This window comes from Alligator sinensis, unplaced genomic scaffold (assembly GCF_000455745.1).
Source record: "Alligator sinensis unplaced genomic scaffold, ASM45574v1 scaffold171_1, whole genome shotgun sequence".
NCBI lineage: Eukaryota > Metazoa > Chordata > Crocodylia > Alligatoridae > Alligator > Alligator sinensis.
In genome coordinates, this window is record NW_005842552.1 from 82,482 (window position 1) to 98,024 (window position 15,543).

Consider the following 15,543-nt stretch of genomic DNA (forward strand, 5'->3'; position numbering starts at 1 on the left):
GGGGGGCGGGGTGGGCACAGGCGGCACCCCGCCTGCACGGCGCGGGGAAACTGAGGCAGGGCCCCGCCACGCCCCCACCAAGTGCAGGTGACCCCGGGCTGCGACTGACGGGCCCCGGCCCCGGCCTCCCCCATCAGGGGACCCTGCCCCAGGGCTGAGGCTAGACCAGGCCTGGCCTTTGCGCGGCTGTGAGGGCCCGGGAGCAGCAGAGCCGGGTGATAAAAGCACCCCTGGGTTTCTTTCTCCTGGGGATGGCGCCACAGGCCGGCACAGCCGGGCGGGTAGCAAGGACTCGACTCAGCCCAGGGAAATGGCGTGATGTCCGGCTCCGATTTCTCCCTGGGACGAAGCCTTTGATTCCGGGATCCTGCAGACCTGCAAGCCCGTTGCCCCCCTTTTACTGCCCCTGAATGACGGCGATGACTCTTTCTCTCTACAGAGACTAATCTGAGTTTATTGCCCTTCGAGCCGCCTGTGTACACAGCCGGCCCCACCTGTTTGGGTGGGAGTCGCAGCCTGGGAGAATCACGCCCAGGACAGACCTGTTTGGTTTTAGCCGAGGATCCCGAGACGCAAGGCTTTCTTGTCACCTGTATTTAGCCTGACAGCAGTGTTGTCTGCACCGCGCCCGGGTTACGCGTGCCCTGCCCCAGCGCTGGCCAAATCGCAGCGGGCCGAGGAGACTGAACCCAACAGATTGATGTCAGCAAACCGGTTTCTGCTAATCGCTGTCCTAGTACAGGTTTCCATCAGGCCAGCCACGGTTTTGAGCATCCGCACTTAATGCTCTGCGTACCGTCTTGGCTACCACGGTATACAGTTTTGAGTAACCACGGTTTTCCGTGGCCGCACATGAGCCCGCCGCCACCTGCCGTTTTCCCCGCAGGCCTTCTGTCTGGCCAACCGCGGGAACTTCCAGGACCCGAACCCCGGTGGTTGGCAAGGGAAACCTGTACCCTTCGTTGCATTTAAAACACGCAAGTTCCCAAAAACGTTGGGAAAAAGTGTGCGTTTGGTTCTTAACGAGCGAAATGATAAATTAGGCCTTGCGCATGCAATAGCTAGTCACACTGAGTTCTAAGCAATTTAAAAAGAGGTTAAAAATAGAGATTAAATATATACTCCTGCCAGTGTTTGCGCTTCTGTAATGTCATTCTTCTTTTAAAAAAATCTTGAACAATCCATGCAAACCAAAAAGGGGCAAAGTGGCTGGGCAACAGGAAACACTGAGACTGACTACATAGCAAATGTCAAATAGAGACCTGAGTTTAACATTGGAATGTAATCGTTGTCAGCACGAACATTTGTTCTTACCTTGTCAGTTATCTTTTCCTAACTCTACACAGCTGTTATCACAGAGCTCTTTATTTACAATCCTTCCTTTGCAGACTAAAATCCTGGATGGGAAGAAAGTCACACTGAATAACAAGCAGAGTGCTGATGTCTGGGGGAGAGACTGAAGGACACACCGTTCTTGTTCAGCAACATTACCCGACTGCCTTTGATATGGAAGGCAGGACTTTAATCCTGTTCTGGAAGTACTAGAACTTTTTAGGCATCTACACCTTGTTTGCTGTTTTCTCCATTAAAAAAATCACTAATGATTCCTTATAGTAACTCAAAAATGCAGGACCAGCAATTGATGGAAAAACCTAACACCACGGACCGGATAAGCCAGACGACTTTGAAGGATCTTACTGCTGAATTGGGTTATATGTCCCTCAGTGAAAACAATGAGGGAAATTGTGACCCTAATGTAAATGAAATCAGGCATAAGGAAGAAACGGTGGATTTTGAAGTGATGCAGCAAAGCCTCTGCAGAGGGAATAATAGAGGGAAGCCTTGTGAAGGATTTTCTGGGAGCACAACTTGCACATTAGAACTCAGTGGTAGTTGGGGTGACTTTGAAGGTTTCAGCGAATCCTTATGCAAGTCAGACAGCTTCAACCACACATTTGAAGTTCTGGTGAAGTCAACAGAAGCTACTAAAACTGATGTGGATTTAAGTGAGGAATATTGCAGCTCTTCTCTGGGACACCCCTGCTCCAAGCTGTCTGTACACAACCAAAGAGAGGCTCCTTCTAGTTCTCTAAATGAGGTATGTATTGATAGAAAGTTAAAGCTTCTGCAAAAAAATTTAATAGCGTTTGCAATACAGTTCCCTTTGGGACACTAGAAACAATTTTTCAAATGTTGTACTCAGAGGACACGGTTTGAGGAGGAAAAAAAATCAATAATTTTGCTTTTAATTTAAAAATTGGTAAAAGTGTTATTATGATTTAATTATTATTTAAATTAGTTTAACATTTTAAAATTATTTTCAGTTATGTACTATAGAATATTATGTACCATTTTATTATTGTTTGATATATGTATAACATTGTAGTATGTTAGAGGCCACAACCAGATTTTTCTGGGGTAGGCATTGTATAAACCTCTAGTAAGCAACTGCCTTGTCTTAAGTCAGGGGTCAGCAACATACACCCTTCAGGCTGTGTCTGGTCTGGGGAAGTCTAACTCAGTCTGGGGCACTGGGTGGCCCACCCCCTCCAGAGCATCCTCCTCTAACCCTTCTTGTTTCTCATGCTGGTGCTCACACTCACTGCAAAGAGGCTGAGAGTAAGCACAGGTGAAGGGCAGAGATTTGTGGATTTTGTGCAGAGGAAAAAGGTTGTCAACCCCTACCCTAGACCATTTAACGTTTAGAAGACTAAAATTAGATATTTTAAAATTTAATTAAGTTGTTTAAATACATTTTATTCTAAAAATGAGCCCATATAAAATGAAATTTGAAAGCATGATAACCTATATTAAAGCTGTAACCTACTATATTTTGGTAAAAGTTTGGAAAAAATGATACAAGTCCATTTGTGACAGGCTGAAGGATAGCCAACATGATTTCGTTGTGGGCAGGTCATATCTGACCAAATTTAATCTCCTATGATCAAGTAACGAGCCGCTTAGATGTGGGGGAGACAGTTGATGTCATATACTTGGATTTTGAAAAGGCCTTCAATGTGGTCTCCCATGATGCTCTTATAAAAAAAAAACAACTGGGTGATTGTGGGCTGGCAGCGTCCACGGTCAGGCTGGTTGGGAACTGGCTAAGGAGTCAAACCCAGAGAGTATTAGTCTGTATTGTCCTGGCGGGAGGTGGCCAGTGGTGTCCCGCAGGATTCAGTTCTTGGCCCCGTGCTGCTCAACATAGAATCATAGACTAGAAGGACCAGAAGGGACCTGTAAGATCATCAAGTCCAGTCCCCTGGCATGGGCAGGAAGTTATTGGGCTCAATCGAGCTCAACGAGGTACTTGTTCAGCCTCCTCTTGAACACCTCCAGGGATGGTGACTGCACCAACTCTACCGGGAGTGTGTTTCAGATTCTACATACCCTAAAGGAAAATAAGTTTTTCTTTATGTCTAGCCTAAATTTTTCCTCAATTAACTTGTGCCCATTGGTCCTCATCCTCCCAAGGGGTGCCTTTCTGAAGAGTTGCTCCCCTAGATCTTGATATTCACCCCTGACATACTTGTAGGCGGCTATCAAGTCACCTCTCAGTTTTCTTTTACAGAGACCGAACAAACCCAGTTCCCAGAGTCTTTCCTCGTAAGGCCTATTAATGATTTAGATGAGGATGTGAAAAGTGCGCTGGCCAAGTTTGCAGATGTTACTAAGTTATGGGGGAAAGTGGTCACACTAGGGGGATAGGATTCAGATCCAAGTGAACCTGGACAAGCTGGAAAGGTGGGCGGAGCGGAACCAGATGCAGTTCAATAAGGATGAATGCAGAGTGCTTCATCTGGGGACAAGTAACCAGCGACATGAATATAGGTTAGGAGGAGATGTCCTGGCCCTCATGATGGCTGAAAGGGACCTTGGGGTTATGGTTGATCACAGGATGAACATGAGCTGCCAATGCGACGCTGTAGTCAATGGAGCTAATAGCATACTGGGATGCGTTAGCCGATGCGTTGAGCAGGGCTAAGGAAGTGATGCTTCCACTCTACTTGGCGCTGGTGAGACCCCAGCTGGAGTACTGTGTCCAGTTCTGGGTGCTGCACTTCAAAAAAGACATGGAGAATCTTGAAAGGGTCCAGAGAAGGGCCACAAGAATGATTAAGGGCCTGGAGGACAAACCTTATGAGGAAAGACTAAGGGATCTGGGACTGTCCAGGCTGGGGAAGACAAGACTGAGGGGGGACTTGGTGGCCATCTATGGGTATGTAACGGGGGGGAATATCAGGAGCTGGGAGAAAAATTGTTCATTAGGACGCCCCAGGGGAGGACAAAGAGCAATGGCCATAAACTGTTAGAGAATGGTTTCAGGCTGGATGCAAGGAAGAACTTCTTTACCATAAGGGTGACCAGAATCTGGTCAATGGAGATGGGGACTGCACCAAGGAGGTGGTGCAGTCCCCAACATTGGAAGTCCAAGAGGAGACTGGACAGACACCTTGCTGGGATCATTTGATCTCAGCTGTATTCCTGCCCAGAGCAGAGGGGTTGAATTCGATGATCTTTCAAGGTCCCTTCCAGCCCTTAATTTCTATGATTCTATGATGTACAATTTGTTAATTATTTAAATTTAGTAAATATTCTAGCAGGAAATGTTTACCAAAAAATATCAGGAATGTCAGACTACTGAACTGGATGAGGTCTCCAGGACAGTGCTTAGAAACTTCTGACAGTTGTAGCCTGTTCTGCAAGTGCAGAGAATATTTTCTTCATTTTAGTTTATTTGCTATTATGGACAAACATAGAGTGGAGAGGTTTCCAAAGGGTTGAGGGAGCTGCTACTCAAGAGCCCACAGCAACTGTTATGCTAAACTGGTATCTTGGTATAAGCATGTAGCCGTACAGGTGAGATAATCACCCCAAATTTGACCCCAGATGACACAGGGTTAAAGTTGGAGCAATTTAGCTACATTTGCAGCCCCAGAGGCTTACAGAATAACAGCTGCTTTAGCTTGATCCCCACCCCCACCTCCACTCCCACTGCCTCCTCGCTCTGGCCTTTTCAAGCCATGCCAGACATGGGTTTGTCCATACTCTCAGTGTAATTACTACCTTATTCAGAGCTGAAAAAGCAGGAAAACTTGTTTCCCTTTTCCAGTCTATAAATATCAAGTAGGTATGAGAAGCACAGATCTACTAACTTGCTTGGTGACCAGCAATAATCAGTTCATTTCACTGTCAACAGATAAGGCTTCCTTTGTTTAGTACATCAGCTAGTATTAAAAGCAACACATTTTCTTACATGGCCAGCACGTTTAATGTCTTTTTATTTAACCAACGGACAATGGATAAATACTGGTTTTCTGCATTTTAATTGAATGCCAGTTTCCGTTCAAAAATAGCTCGACTCAAATCATGAGTAAAATTAGCTACACAAATAAGAAATGCTGTTCTCCAGTGTCTAACATAACATAGAAACATTAACAATTTGAATCTAAAATCTATATAATTGCTTAAAAAAAAATATATATATATCTCAATCATACTCTGGTTAGCAAAATGTGTCAGATCTAATGTAAAGGCTATAAAGAGTGCAATGGCTAATTGCAAATCAACCTGTGTTAATGATTACCAGCCTGAGAATCATCCTTTATTCAGGAAAATAAAACCTAGAAATGCAAATTAAAATGTAAATAAATTATTACAACAAAGCTAGAAACCTTTTGGAAAAAGCTTTGATTTAAGGCAACCCACCCAGAACAAAAGGGATCTTTCTTTTAGCCTCAGTGAGCTTGGCTAAGTATTGCATGCAGTACTCAGTAACTAATCATAACCTGCTGTTTACCTGTTAGAATGTAGTTTTCCCTGTAAGTATAATGATTAATGACTGAGTTTTTTTAAAGGCCAGAACCATAAGGTGGAAGCTTTGTGGATTCTGCATGGGAGTTTTTCTGCAAAGGGTATCATGGGAGAGAGGAGGAAGGTGCTGGTAAGAGAAATGTTTGGAATCCAAAGCAAGACAAAGACGGGAACTGCCCTTGTGATAAGGTTACCAGCATTCATAGGTAAAGAGGATCTAAATTATTGAGGGCTTTGAAGATTAAGTCAAGAATTTTTTGTTTGTGGGAGATGGGAGAGTTTCTCCAGGGACAGACACATTCCTTGTAACTCCTGGCTGAAATAGACCATAACAAGTCACTGAATTTCTCTTTGAAAGCAGAATCTCTTTATGTTGTTACCAAAGCTTCAGTTTAATCTGTGTGGTTATTCAAGACAAATGGATGCATCTGATACCTATTACTTCATTGACACTCCTTCATTTGAATAATATTGTGTTGAGTTTTCTTTACTCTGTCTCAGGGCACTGAAAGGCAGTGTTGGAGATGCTGGCATAGATAACATTTACTAAAATGCTGTTTCAATTTAACCCTTTCTTTTACCTGTTAGATAAATTTATCTTGGGGATTTGTCTTAGGGTATGGACAAATGTACGCTTAATAGTGGCTTCAAAAGCGGAGGGACAGTTGCAGCCTAGGACCCTGGTTCATCCAGGGTCAGAGTTTCACTTGCGTTTCCACAGGACCAGGCACACAGTACAGTTACAGCACAAGAGTTGCTGTGTGCCGCCAAGCAGCAACTCCCCCATCACATTTGAAGCTACTAAAAATATACATTTGTCCATAATCTTAGACCAGGGGTTGGCAGTGTTTTTTGGTGGTGGGCCAGAATGACCCATTTCTGGTCTGAGGAAGGCTGGCACAAGGACCCAGCTGCCTCAATCACTTCTCACTAAGGGATCTAGTGAAGTCATGGGGGAGGTAGAAGGCACAGCGGCTCCTTTAACCTTCCATGTTCCCCTGTGCGCACCTCACACCTTGTCCCCACCTTCCTGCTTGCTGACTGGGGGAGCCGCCTGATCAGCAGGGAAGCTAAAATCATGATTTTAAATGTGGCGCTGTTTTTGCTCCCCAACCAGTCACCAGCAAGTCACCAGCAAACAGAAGGGCTGTCTGGGGCCCCTCAGCCAATCAGTGGCAGGAGGCAAAAATGACACTATATTTAAAACCTCAGTTTTCGCCTCCCTGCTGATCAGGAGTGAGTTGCAAGCAGGGCCCCTCCACCAATCAGCAGGAGGGCGGGGGGAGGGGCATAGAGGAACCCTTTTCTCCCACCAGTTCGGTAAGTCGCTACTTCTAATGGGCTGGACCATGGCATTGCAGAGCTCCGCATTCACCAAAGCCCTTGCCGCCCAACTGCAGCACAGCACAGGCAAAGACCTACAATTTGTAGACAAATTGGAGAGAGTCCAGTGGACGGCAACAAAAATGGTGAGGGGACTGGGGGACATGACTTATGGGAGGCTGAGGGAACTGGGCTTATTTAGTCTGGTGAAGAGAAGACTGAGGGGTGATTTAATACTTAGAAAAGCTGGACGTGTACAAGTTCATGGGGCCAGATGGGATGTATCCAAGGATGCTGATGGAGTTGGCTGATGTAATTGCAGAGCCATTGGCCATCATCTTTGAAAACTCATGGTGATCAGGAAAGGTCCAGGGTGATTGGAAAGGGACAAACATAGTGCCCATATTTAAGAAAGGGAAAAGGAGGATCCTGGGAACTACAGACCAGTCAGCCCCACCTCAGTCCCTGGAAAAATCATGGAGCAGATCCTCAAGGAATCCATTTCTAAGCACTTGGAGGAGAAGGAGGTGATTAGGAACAGTCAGCATGGATTCACCAGGGGCAAGTCATACCTGACCAACCTGATTGTCTTCTATGATGAGATGACTGGCTCTGTGGATGCGGGGAGACCGGTGGATGTGGTGTACCTTGATTTTAGCAAGGTTTTTGATACGGTCTCCCACAACATTCCTGCAGGCAAGCGAAGGAAGTATGGGCTGGATGAATGGACTGTAAGGTGCATAGAAAACTGGTTGGAGTATTGGGCTCAAAGAGTAGTAACATTGGGCTTGATGTCTAGTTGGCAAGTGGTATCAAGTGGAGTGCCCCAGGGGTCAGTCCTGGGGTCATTTTTGTTCAATGTCTTCATCAACGACCTGGAAGATGGCACAGAGTGCACCCTCAGCAAGTCTGCAGATGACACCACACTGGGGGGAGTAGTTGATACGCTGGAGGATAGGGCTAGGATTCAAAGTGACCTACATAAATTGGAGGATTGGGCCAAAGGGAATCTCATGAGGTTCAACAAGGACAAGTGCAAAGTCCTGCACTTAGGATGGAACAATCCCATGCACCAGTACAGGCTGGGGGCTGACTGGCTGAACAGCAGCTCTGCAGAGAAGGACCTGGGGGTTACAGTGGACAATAAGCTGAATATGAGCCAGCAGTGTGCCCTTGTTGCCAAGAAGGCTAATGGCATACTGGGCTGCTTTGGTAAGTGTATTGTGAGTAGTTCAAGGGAAGTGATTCTTCCCCTCTATTCAACACTGGTGAGACCACATCTGGAGTACTGTGTTCAGTTTTGGGCCCCCCACTACAGAAAGGATGTGGACAAATTGGAGAGAGTCCAGCGGAGGGTGACAAAAATGATGAAGGGACTGGGGGACACGATTTATGAGGGAAGACTGAGGGAAGTGGGCTTATTTAGTCTAGAGAAGAGGAGACTGAGAGAGGACTTAATAGCAGCCTCCAACTATCTGAAAGAGGATGGAGCTGGACTGTTCTCAGTGGTGGCAGATGGCAGAACAAGGAGCAACAGTCTCAAGTTTCAGCAAGGGAAGTTTAGGTTAGATATTAGGATGAATTTTCTCACTACGAGGGCAGTAAAACACTGGAACAGGTTACCCAGAGAGGTGGTAAACTATCCATCCTTGGAGGTTTTCAAAACCCAGATAGACAAAGCCTTAGCTGGGATGATCTAGTTGGGGATGGTCCTGCTTTGAGGACTACATGACCTCCTGAGGTCCTTTCCAACCCTCATTTTCTATGATTCTATAAAAGCAGCCTTCAACTACCTGAAGTTTGGTTCAAAAGAGGATACAGAACAAGGAACAATTATGTCAAGTTGCATCAAAGGAAGTTGAGGTTAGATATTAGGAAAAACTCTCTCACTAGGAGGGTAGTAAAACACTAAAACAGATTACCCAGAGAGGTTGTGGCATCTTAGTGGTTTTTAAGACTGGGCTAAACAAAACCTTGGCTGGGATGATCTAGATGAGGCTGGTCCTGCTTTGAGCAGGGGGTTGGCATAGATGACCTCCTGAGGTCCCTTCCAACCCTCATTTTCAATGATTCTATGAAAATCTAGCCACGGGGTCATAGGGTGCTGACCCTGTTCCTTAGACTAATCTCCTCAACAGTAGTGTAGCTGAGGAGGAATGACCAGGGCAGCACAAAAATAGGCACCACACAGCTAGATGGATGGCAGCAAGGCAGCTGGCACTGCCCCATGCAGAGCCACTGTCCTGTTATGTCTCTGCTCTTCAGAGCAGGGACTGTTGTCTTGAACGTGTACAGTATCTGCACATTGCTGCTGCAAAAAAGAACAAGTAGTAATAGTTTGAGAAGCTTCCGGGCTTTGGGAAGTTGGTTAACTTCCTATGGCAGTGGCTCTCAACCTTTCTGGGCTTTAGGCACCCTTTCATAGACTCAAAGCACCCCTCAGAAAATGCCAGCTCTTCATTTTCACTAGTTTTTTTGACTACAGAAAAATCATAGAGCAATTCTTCAGTTGCAAAAGACTCAGAAAAACCACAGCAGGTCAAAATGTTTTTAACATTATGGATTCCTAATCTGAAATCTCTGGGTTTATTATGTGAATCATATTTGCACACCTAACAGTGCTAAAATAGTATGGCACCCCACAGCCCACTTGAAAGGATGCAGCAAGGCACCCCATCGAACTGTGGCACCTTGGTTGAGAATCACTGTCCTATGGCCAGCCGGGGTGTTCTTGGTGATACCTTTTATTGGATCGATTGTGTAGTTGGGAGAGATGCTAGGCACGTTTTCAGGCATAAGGTGCTCCTCTTTGGGTCAGTGTCCAGAGCTGAAGAAGGGCACTTTGTACCTGAAAGCTTGCTTACCATCTCTCCCAACTATATAGTTGGTCCAGTAAAAGATGCCATCAAACAGCACCCTGTTTCTCACATTTTCCTGGATCAGCACAGCTACAACACCGCTCCAATTCTACTACAGCTAGCAAGACGCTTCTCTTACGTTGGTAGGAGGTTTTTTAACTTTTTCAGAAACATCTAGTATTGGGCACTGTAACAAACAAAATTAAGTATTTGTAAGACCATTGGGCTAATCCCATACAGTAATTCTTTGTACCCAGCTATAACAGGGTAACTGATATGAACTCTAATTAACATTAAGACATTCATTATTATTAAGACGAAACCACAAGGTGCAAGAAGAAAGAGAGCAAAACAGGCATATGAAGTATTAGTATTATCTTATCTATATTTGACTGAACTATACTATAAACCAGTGAGGCAATTTAGTGTCCAATCTGTCAAATAAAGCTCCCTATAGCTACAAAATTCCAGGTTCAAAAAAATACACTAAAAATCAAACCAGTTCAGGATTCCCACCATGCACATATTTTATAGCCTCTTTGGGCTCTTCTCTACAGTAAACTTGCTGCACCTTGCACCAGCACCCGCCAAACACTACACTGCTCAGCATGTGCTAAACCAGTAACAGTGGTGTTGCAAGCAGGCTAAATAGGTCAAGCTAACTGGCCCTTTTTAATTCAGTGGGTCTAATTATTTTTCCCGAGTAAAGTCCGGATTTGGCCGCACTGCTGGTTAAGGAACCAGCCTTCACAGAGCAGTGTTTTGAGGGTGCTGCTACTGGGCAAAGTAAGTTTACCGTGGTGACGTAGCTTATTCTTTCCAGAAACCAAATGTTGCTGCCTAGCATTCCTAAATCCTCTTCTCATTAGGATCGCTATGCCTTCCCTTTGCAGCTATATTACTCCATTGGCTAGCACAGAGAACTCTTCCCAGGTGTTTCTTGATCCTGCCTCTCTCCCTGATTGAGCAGATTTTCTACTGCTTTTGTTCAGCCAGAGCCTTGAAAGTGGTTGCTGGCTTATGCACATCCAGCCATTATTGCTGTTAAGTTACATAAGAGTTACCATGGAGAGAATTTCTCCAATGACATTTTTCTTTTGACAGTTGGTTTGGATATCCCAACAGTCATCTTAAGGAACGCTAGCTCAGGTTGGCCTACCCTTTAGAAATTCATATTCATTCTGATGGAATCGCATGAGTGCTTGAAACTTAGGACTTGACACCAGGTCTGGAGGCAGTCTGCTTTCATAAAGAATGATTTAAGAAATTCCTCTTCCCTGCCTCTTGCATACAGAGGTAATTTCTAAGGCAGGGCAGGAAATTATTTTGGGTGGGGGGCCACTTAATGAGGTTTGGTGAGCTGTCAAGGGCCAAGATGGGTAGCCCCACCCCTTGACAGGTGCCCTGCCTCCTGGCCACAATCTTGGGACCAGAAGTCCCACCTCTAACCCCTGACCTTTGCCACCAGAAGTCCCTCCCCTTGCCCCCTGGAAATACTCTTTTCGGGAGGGGAGTGTTGCCATCTTAGAACCAGAAAAAACCCAAATCATGCACTACAAATCACACACCTACTATAACATATATTTTAATTTTATTACAAAAAATATTTTGTCATGATTTGTGTTTGCATCCATATAGAGGTGATTGCATAATAACTCAAAAATCTTAGTCTTTTATACTGTGTGTGGGGAGAGGGGTGCATGGTGTGTTGTGTGTGTGTGGTGGGGTGTGGGTGTGGGGGAGCATAGGGTATGTTGGGGCTGTGTGGCAGTTGTGGGGTGTGGCTGGGGGGGCATAGTGTATGTTGGGGGTTGTGTGGCAGTTGTGAGGGGGCATAGAGTATGTTGGGGGGTTGTGGCAGTTGTGTGGGGGCATAGGGGATGTTGGGGGTTGTGTGGCAGTTGTGAGGGGGCATAGAGTATGTTGGGGGGTTGTGGCAGTTGTGTGGGGGCATAGGGGATGTTGGGGGTTGTGTGGCAGTTGTGAGGGGGCATAGAGTATGTTGGGGGGTTGTGGCAGTTGTGTGGGGGCATAGGGGATGTTGGGGGTTGTGTGGCAGTTGTGAGGGGGCATAGAGTATGTTGGGGGGTTGTGGCAGTTGTGTGGGGGCATAGGGGATGTTGGGGGTTGTGTGGCAGTTGTGGGGGGCATAGGGTATGCTGGGGTTGTGGCAGGTGTGGGTGTGTGGCTCTGGAACACACTGTCCTCTCCTGCAGTAACTGCAGGCAACACTGTGGGGAGGGGCGTGTGTGTCTGTGTGTGGTTTGTGGGGTGTGAGGCAGGGATGTGGAGACCCCCTCACACTGCCCCCATGGTGCAGCAGCAGGTGGGGGCACTGGTGCCTGGCTGTGACCAGTGCTCCACATTACAGCAGGAGCGCAGCCCCCGCCGGGCCATTTGTTTCCCTGGCACTCCCCCAGCACTGGCAGGGCACAGAAGGGAAGCCCCAGGCATTGGAGTCAGCTGCTTTCCCTGCCCCAGCCCTCCCCAGTACCTAGGGCTTCCCTCCTGCGCCCTGCAAGTGCTGGGGAAACAAACGGCCCAGCAGGGGCTGCACTTCTCACAGGGCTGGCTGGAGCCAGGATCCAGGCTCTGTACCAAGCAGAGCATGCCCCACCCCCGCTGCTGTTGCTGCTGCCCCCTCCCCCCTGCTGCCTGCCAGCAGCCTCCCACACACCATGGGGGGGAGTGTGGAAGGGGTCCCCATGCTCCTCCTCCACACACCCAGACCTGCCCACCCAAGCTGCAAGGGCTTCACACTGCAGCCAGCCTCAGTCCCATGCTCCATGCTCCTGCCCAGCTGCAGCCCAGCCCCCCCACTTCCCTATCTGCTGCCTAGGGGGAGCAGGATGTGGGGGGAGCCTGCAGCAGCAGCCTGTCTCATGATAGCGAGGCTGGCCTTTCCGCCCACAAGGGAGCCAGGGATAATAGGATAGGTTGGGGGCTGGTATAGGCACCTTGCTCCCACTCTCATGGGTGGAAGGGCTGGGCACTATTCGTTGGGGGTGCACCGTAGGCCTGATGAAAGTGCCTGGCAGGGCAGATACGGCCCGCAGGGTAGATTTTGCCCGCCCCTGTTCTAAGGGGACACAATTGAATAGCTTAGGCTCAAAATTAAACTAACTGTAAGATTCTTACAATTTAGTAGAGAACAAGATGTAGGTTTAAGTAATTTTAATTAACAATTAAACACAATAATACATAAAAAGGATGCTGGCTATGAAATAGTCTAAAGAAATCCCTTCTGTAGCATTTATGTAACTTACCACTGAATGTTTAAAGTGTGTGTTTCCCCATTTTTGCTGAATGTTTCTTTAACTTTTTTTTTTGGTTCCAACTTTATTTGCACTAGAACTGGCTGTCAGACTCATCGCTGCTGTTCAGACCCACTCTGGAGACAAAGAGCCTCCTGGGCCAGATTCAGAGTTGGCAGTGGTGGGACACACAGCAGCAGTGGCAGGGCAGGGGTAAATGGGGCTCCTTCACTGAGAATTCAGATGCAAACCCTGCTTCTCACTGCCTTGAATTCCCAGCCCCTCTGATCTGTGTAGGCCTGCAAGCCGGGTGTTTAACACCTCTACACAGACTGGTCCTTTTCCCTTTCTAGTTCTCACACAACACTGCAGGTTTGGGGTTACAAACACACAAAGGGAAGTAAATGTCCAAACAAATATTGCTTTCATTAATATGTCTAAAAAAAATCATCACATTAATTTTGTTCTTTCTACAAAAAAGAATAAAAAGTTGATCTACCTTTTGGAACAGATGACATGAGAACAACACGCCAGAAAGGACATGATTCAACATACCCTTACATACATGAGTAATCCTAGCTCCTGCAAACAATTCCATTAATTCCACACTTGCATGAGTAAGTGTCACTCATGCAAATAAGGATCTGAGCCCTGAAATCCTCTTTCATAGTTGTCATAAGGGAACAAATGTGTATATTTTCCCTTCTGTAAATTTTCCCCTACCTGTTTTCCCCTACCTGTAATGACAGGTAAAGAAATGCACAGTTGTCTGGTGCACTGACAAGGAAAACCCTGCAAAAATATAAAGTACTTTGTGCAGAGAATTAACTTTGTTTAGTTATAAAGTGCCATTTAGCGTTTTAATTTAACATAAAGAAGTCATAGTTTCATAGTTGGTAGGGTCGGAAGGGACCTGAGCAGATCATCAGGTCTGACCCCCTGCCATGGCAGGAAAGAGTACTGCAGTCAAATGACCCTGGCAAGGTGTTCATCCAGCCTCCTCTTAAAGACCCCCAGGGTTGGAGCCAGCACCACTTCTCTTGGAAGTTGGTTCCAGATCCTAGCCACCCTGACAGTGAAGTAGTGCCTCCTGATATCTAGCCTTAATCTACCCTCTGCCAGCTTGTGACCGTTACTTCTTGTCACTCCTGGTAGTGTTCGGGGGAACAGGGACTCCCCCAATGCCTGCTGGTCCCCCCTGACTAGTTTGTAAACGGCCACTAGATCGCCCCTCAGCCTTCTCTTGTGAAGGCTGAACAGGTTCAGGTCCTTTAGCCTCTCCTCATAGGGCCTGCCCTGCTGACTCCTGATCTGGGCTTCCCCTGAGTCCTACTGCCCTTGGTTCCTCTCATTTTTTACAGGAACCAAGGGCAGAGAAATATTAATTTTCTACATTTTTAGGGGCCCCGCGGGCCAGATAGAGTGGCCTTGCGGGCTGCATCTAGCCCGCGGGCTGTATTTTGCCTGGTGCCCCAAGCTGCAGCTGCTCGCAGCTCACATGGGGCTGCCTGTGCCTGCTCCAGACAGCCCCGTGCAGGCTTTAAGCGCCTGCAGCAGGGAGCGCTGGCCACGGGGCGGGCAAGGGGCCACTTTTCTCCGCGCACGGAAGGAGTCCAGGGAAAAGCTGAGCGCGGGGGGGAAAGCGGCCCCTCCCCTGCCCCATGGGGAGGAGGGGTGGATGTCATATACTTAGACTTCAGGAAGGCCTTCGATACGGTATCCCACCCCATACTGGTGAACAAGTTAAGAGGCTGTGACGTGGATGACTACACAGTCCGGTGGGTGGCGAATTGGCTGGAGGGTCGCACCCAGAGAGTCGTGGTGGATGGGTCGGTTTCGACCTGGAAGGGTGTGGAAAGTGGGGTCCCGCAGGGTTCGGTCCTTGGACCGATACTCTTTAATGTCTTCATCAGTGACTTGGACGAGGGAGTGAAATGTACTCTGTCCAAGTTTGCAGATGACACAAAGCTATGGGGAGATGTGGACATGCCGGAGGGCAGGGAACAGCTGCAAGCAGATCTGGACAGGTTGGACAAGTGGGCAGAAAACAACAGAATGCAGTTCAACAAGGAGAAATGCAAAGTGCTGCACCTAGGGAGGAAAAATGTCCAGCACACCTACAGCCTAGGGAATGACCTGCTGGGGGGCACGGAAGTGGAAAGGGATCTTGGAGTCCTAGTGGACTCCAAGATGAACATGAGTCGGCAGTGTGACGAAGCCATCAAAAAAGCCAATGGCACTTTATCGTACATCAGCAGATGCATGACGAATAGGTCCAAGGAGGTGACACTTCC

The 15,543-nt window shown here is 47.2% G+C and overlaps 1 protein-coding gene across 1 annotated transcript in view; it reads left to right on the forward strand.

Annotated features, from left to right (window-relative positions):
• The first annotated feature begins 66 nt into the window (after window positions 1-66).
• Window positions 67-15,543, forward strand: part of CLBA1 (clathrin binding box of aftiphilin containing 1) — a 25,613-nt gene continuing 10,136 nt past the window's right edge. The window contains exons 1-2 of the mRNA XM_006032168.3: window positions 67-87; window positions 1,389-2,098. Coding sequence (XP_006032230.1) covers window positions 1,601-2,098 — 498 coding nt within the window. The 5' untranslated portion in view covers window positions 67-87; window positions 1,389-1,600. The remainder of the gene's footprint in view (window positions 88-1,388; window positions 2,099-15,543) is intronic.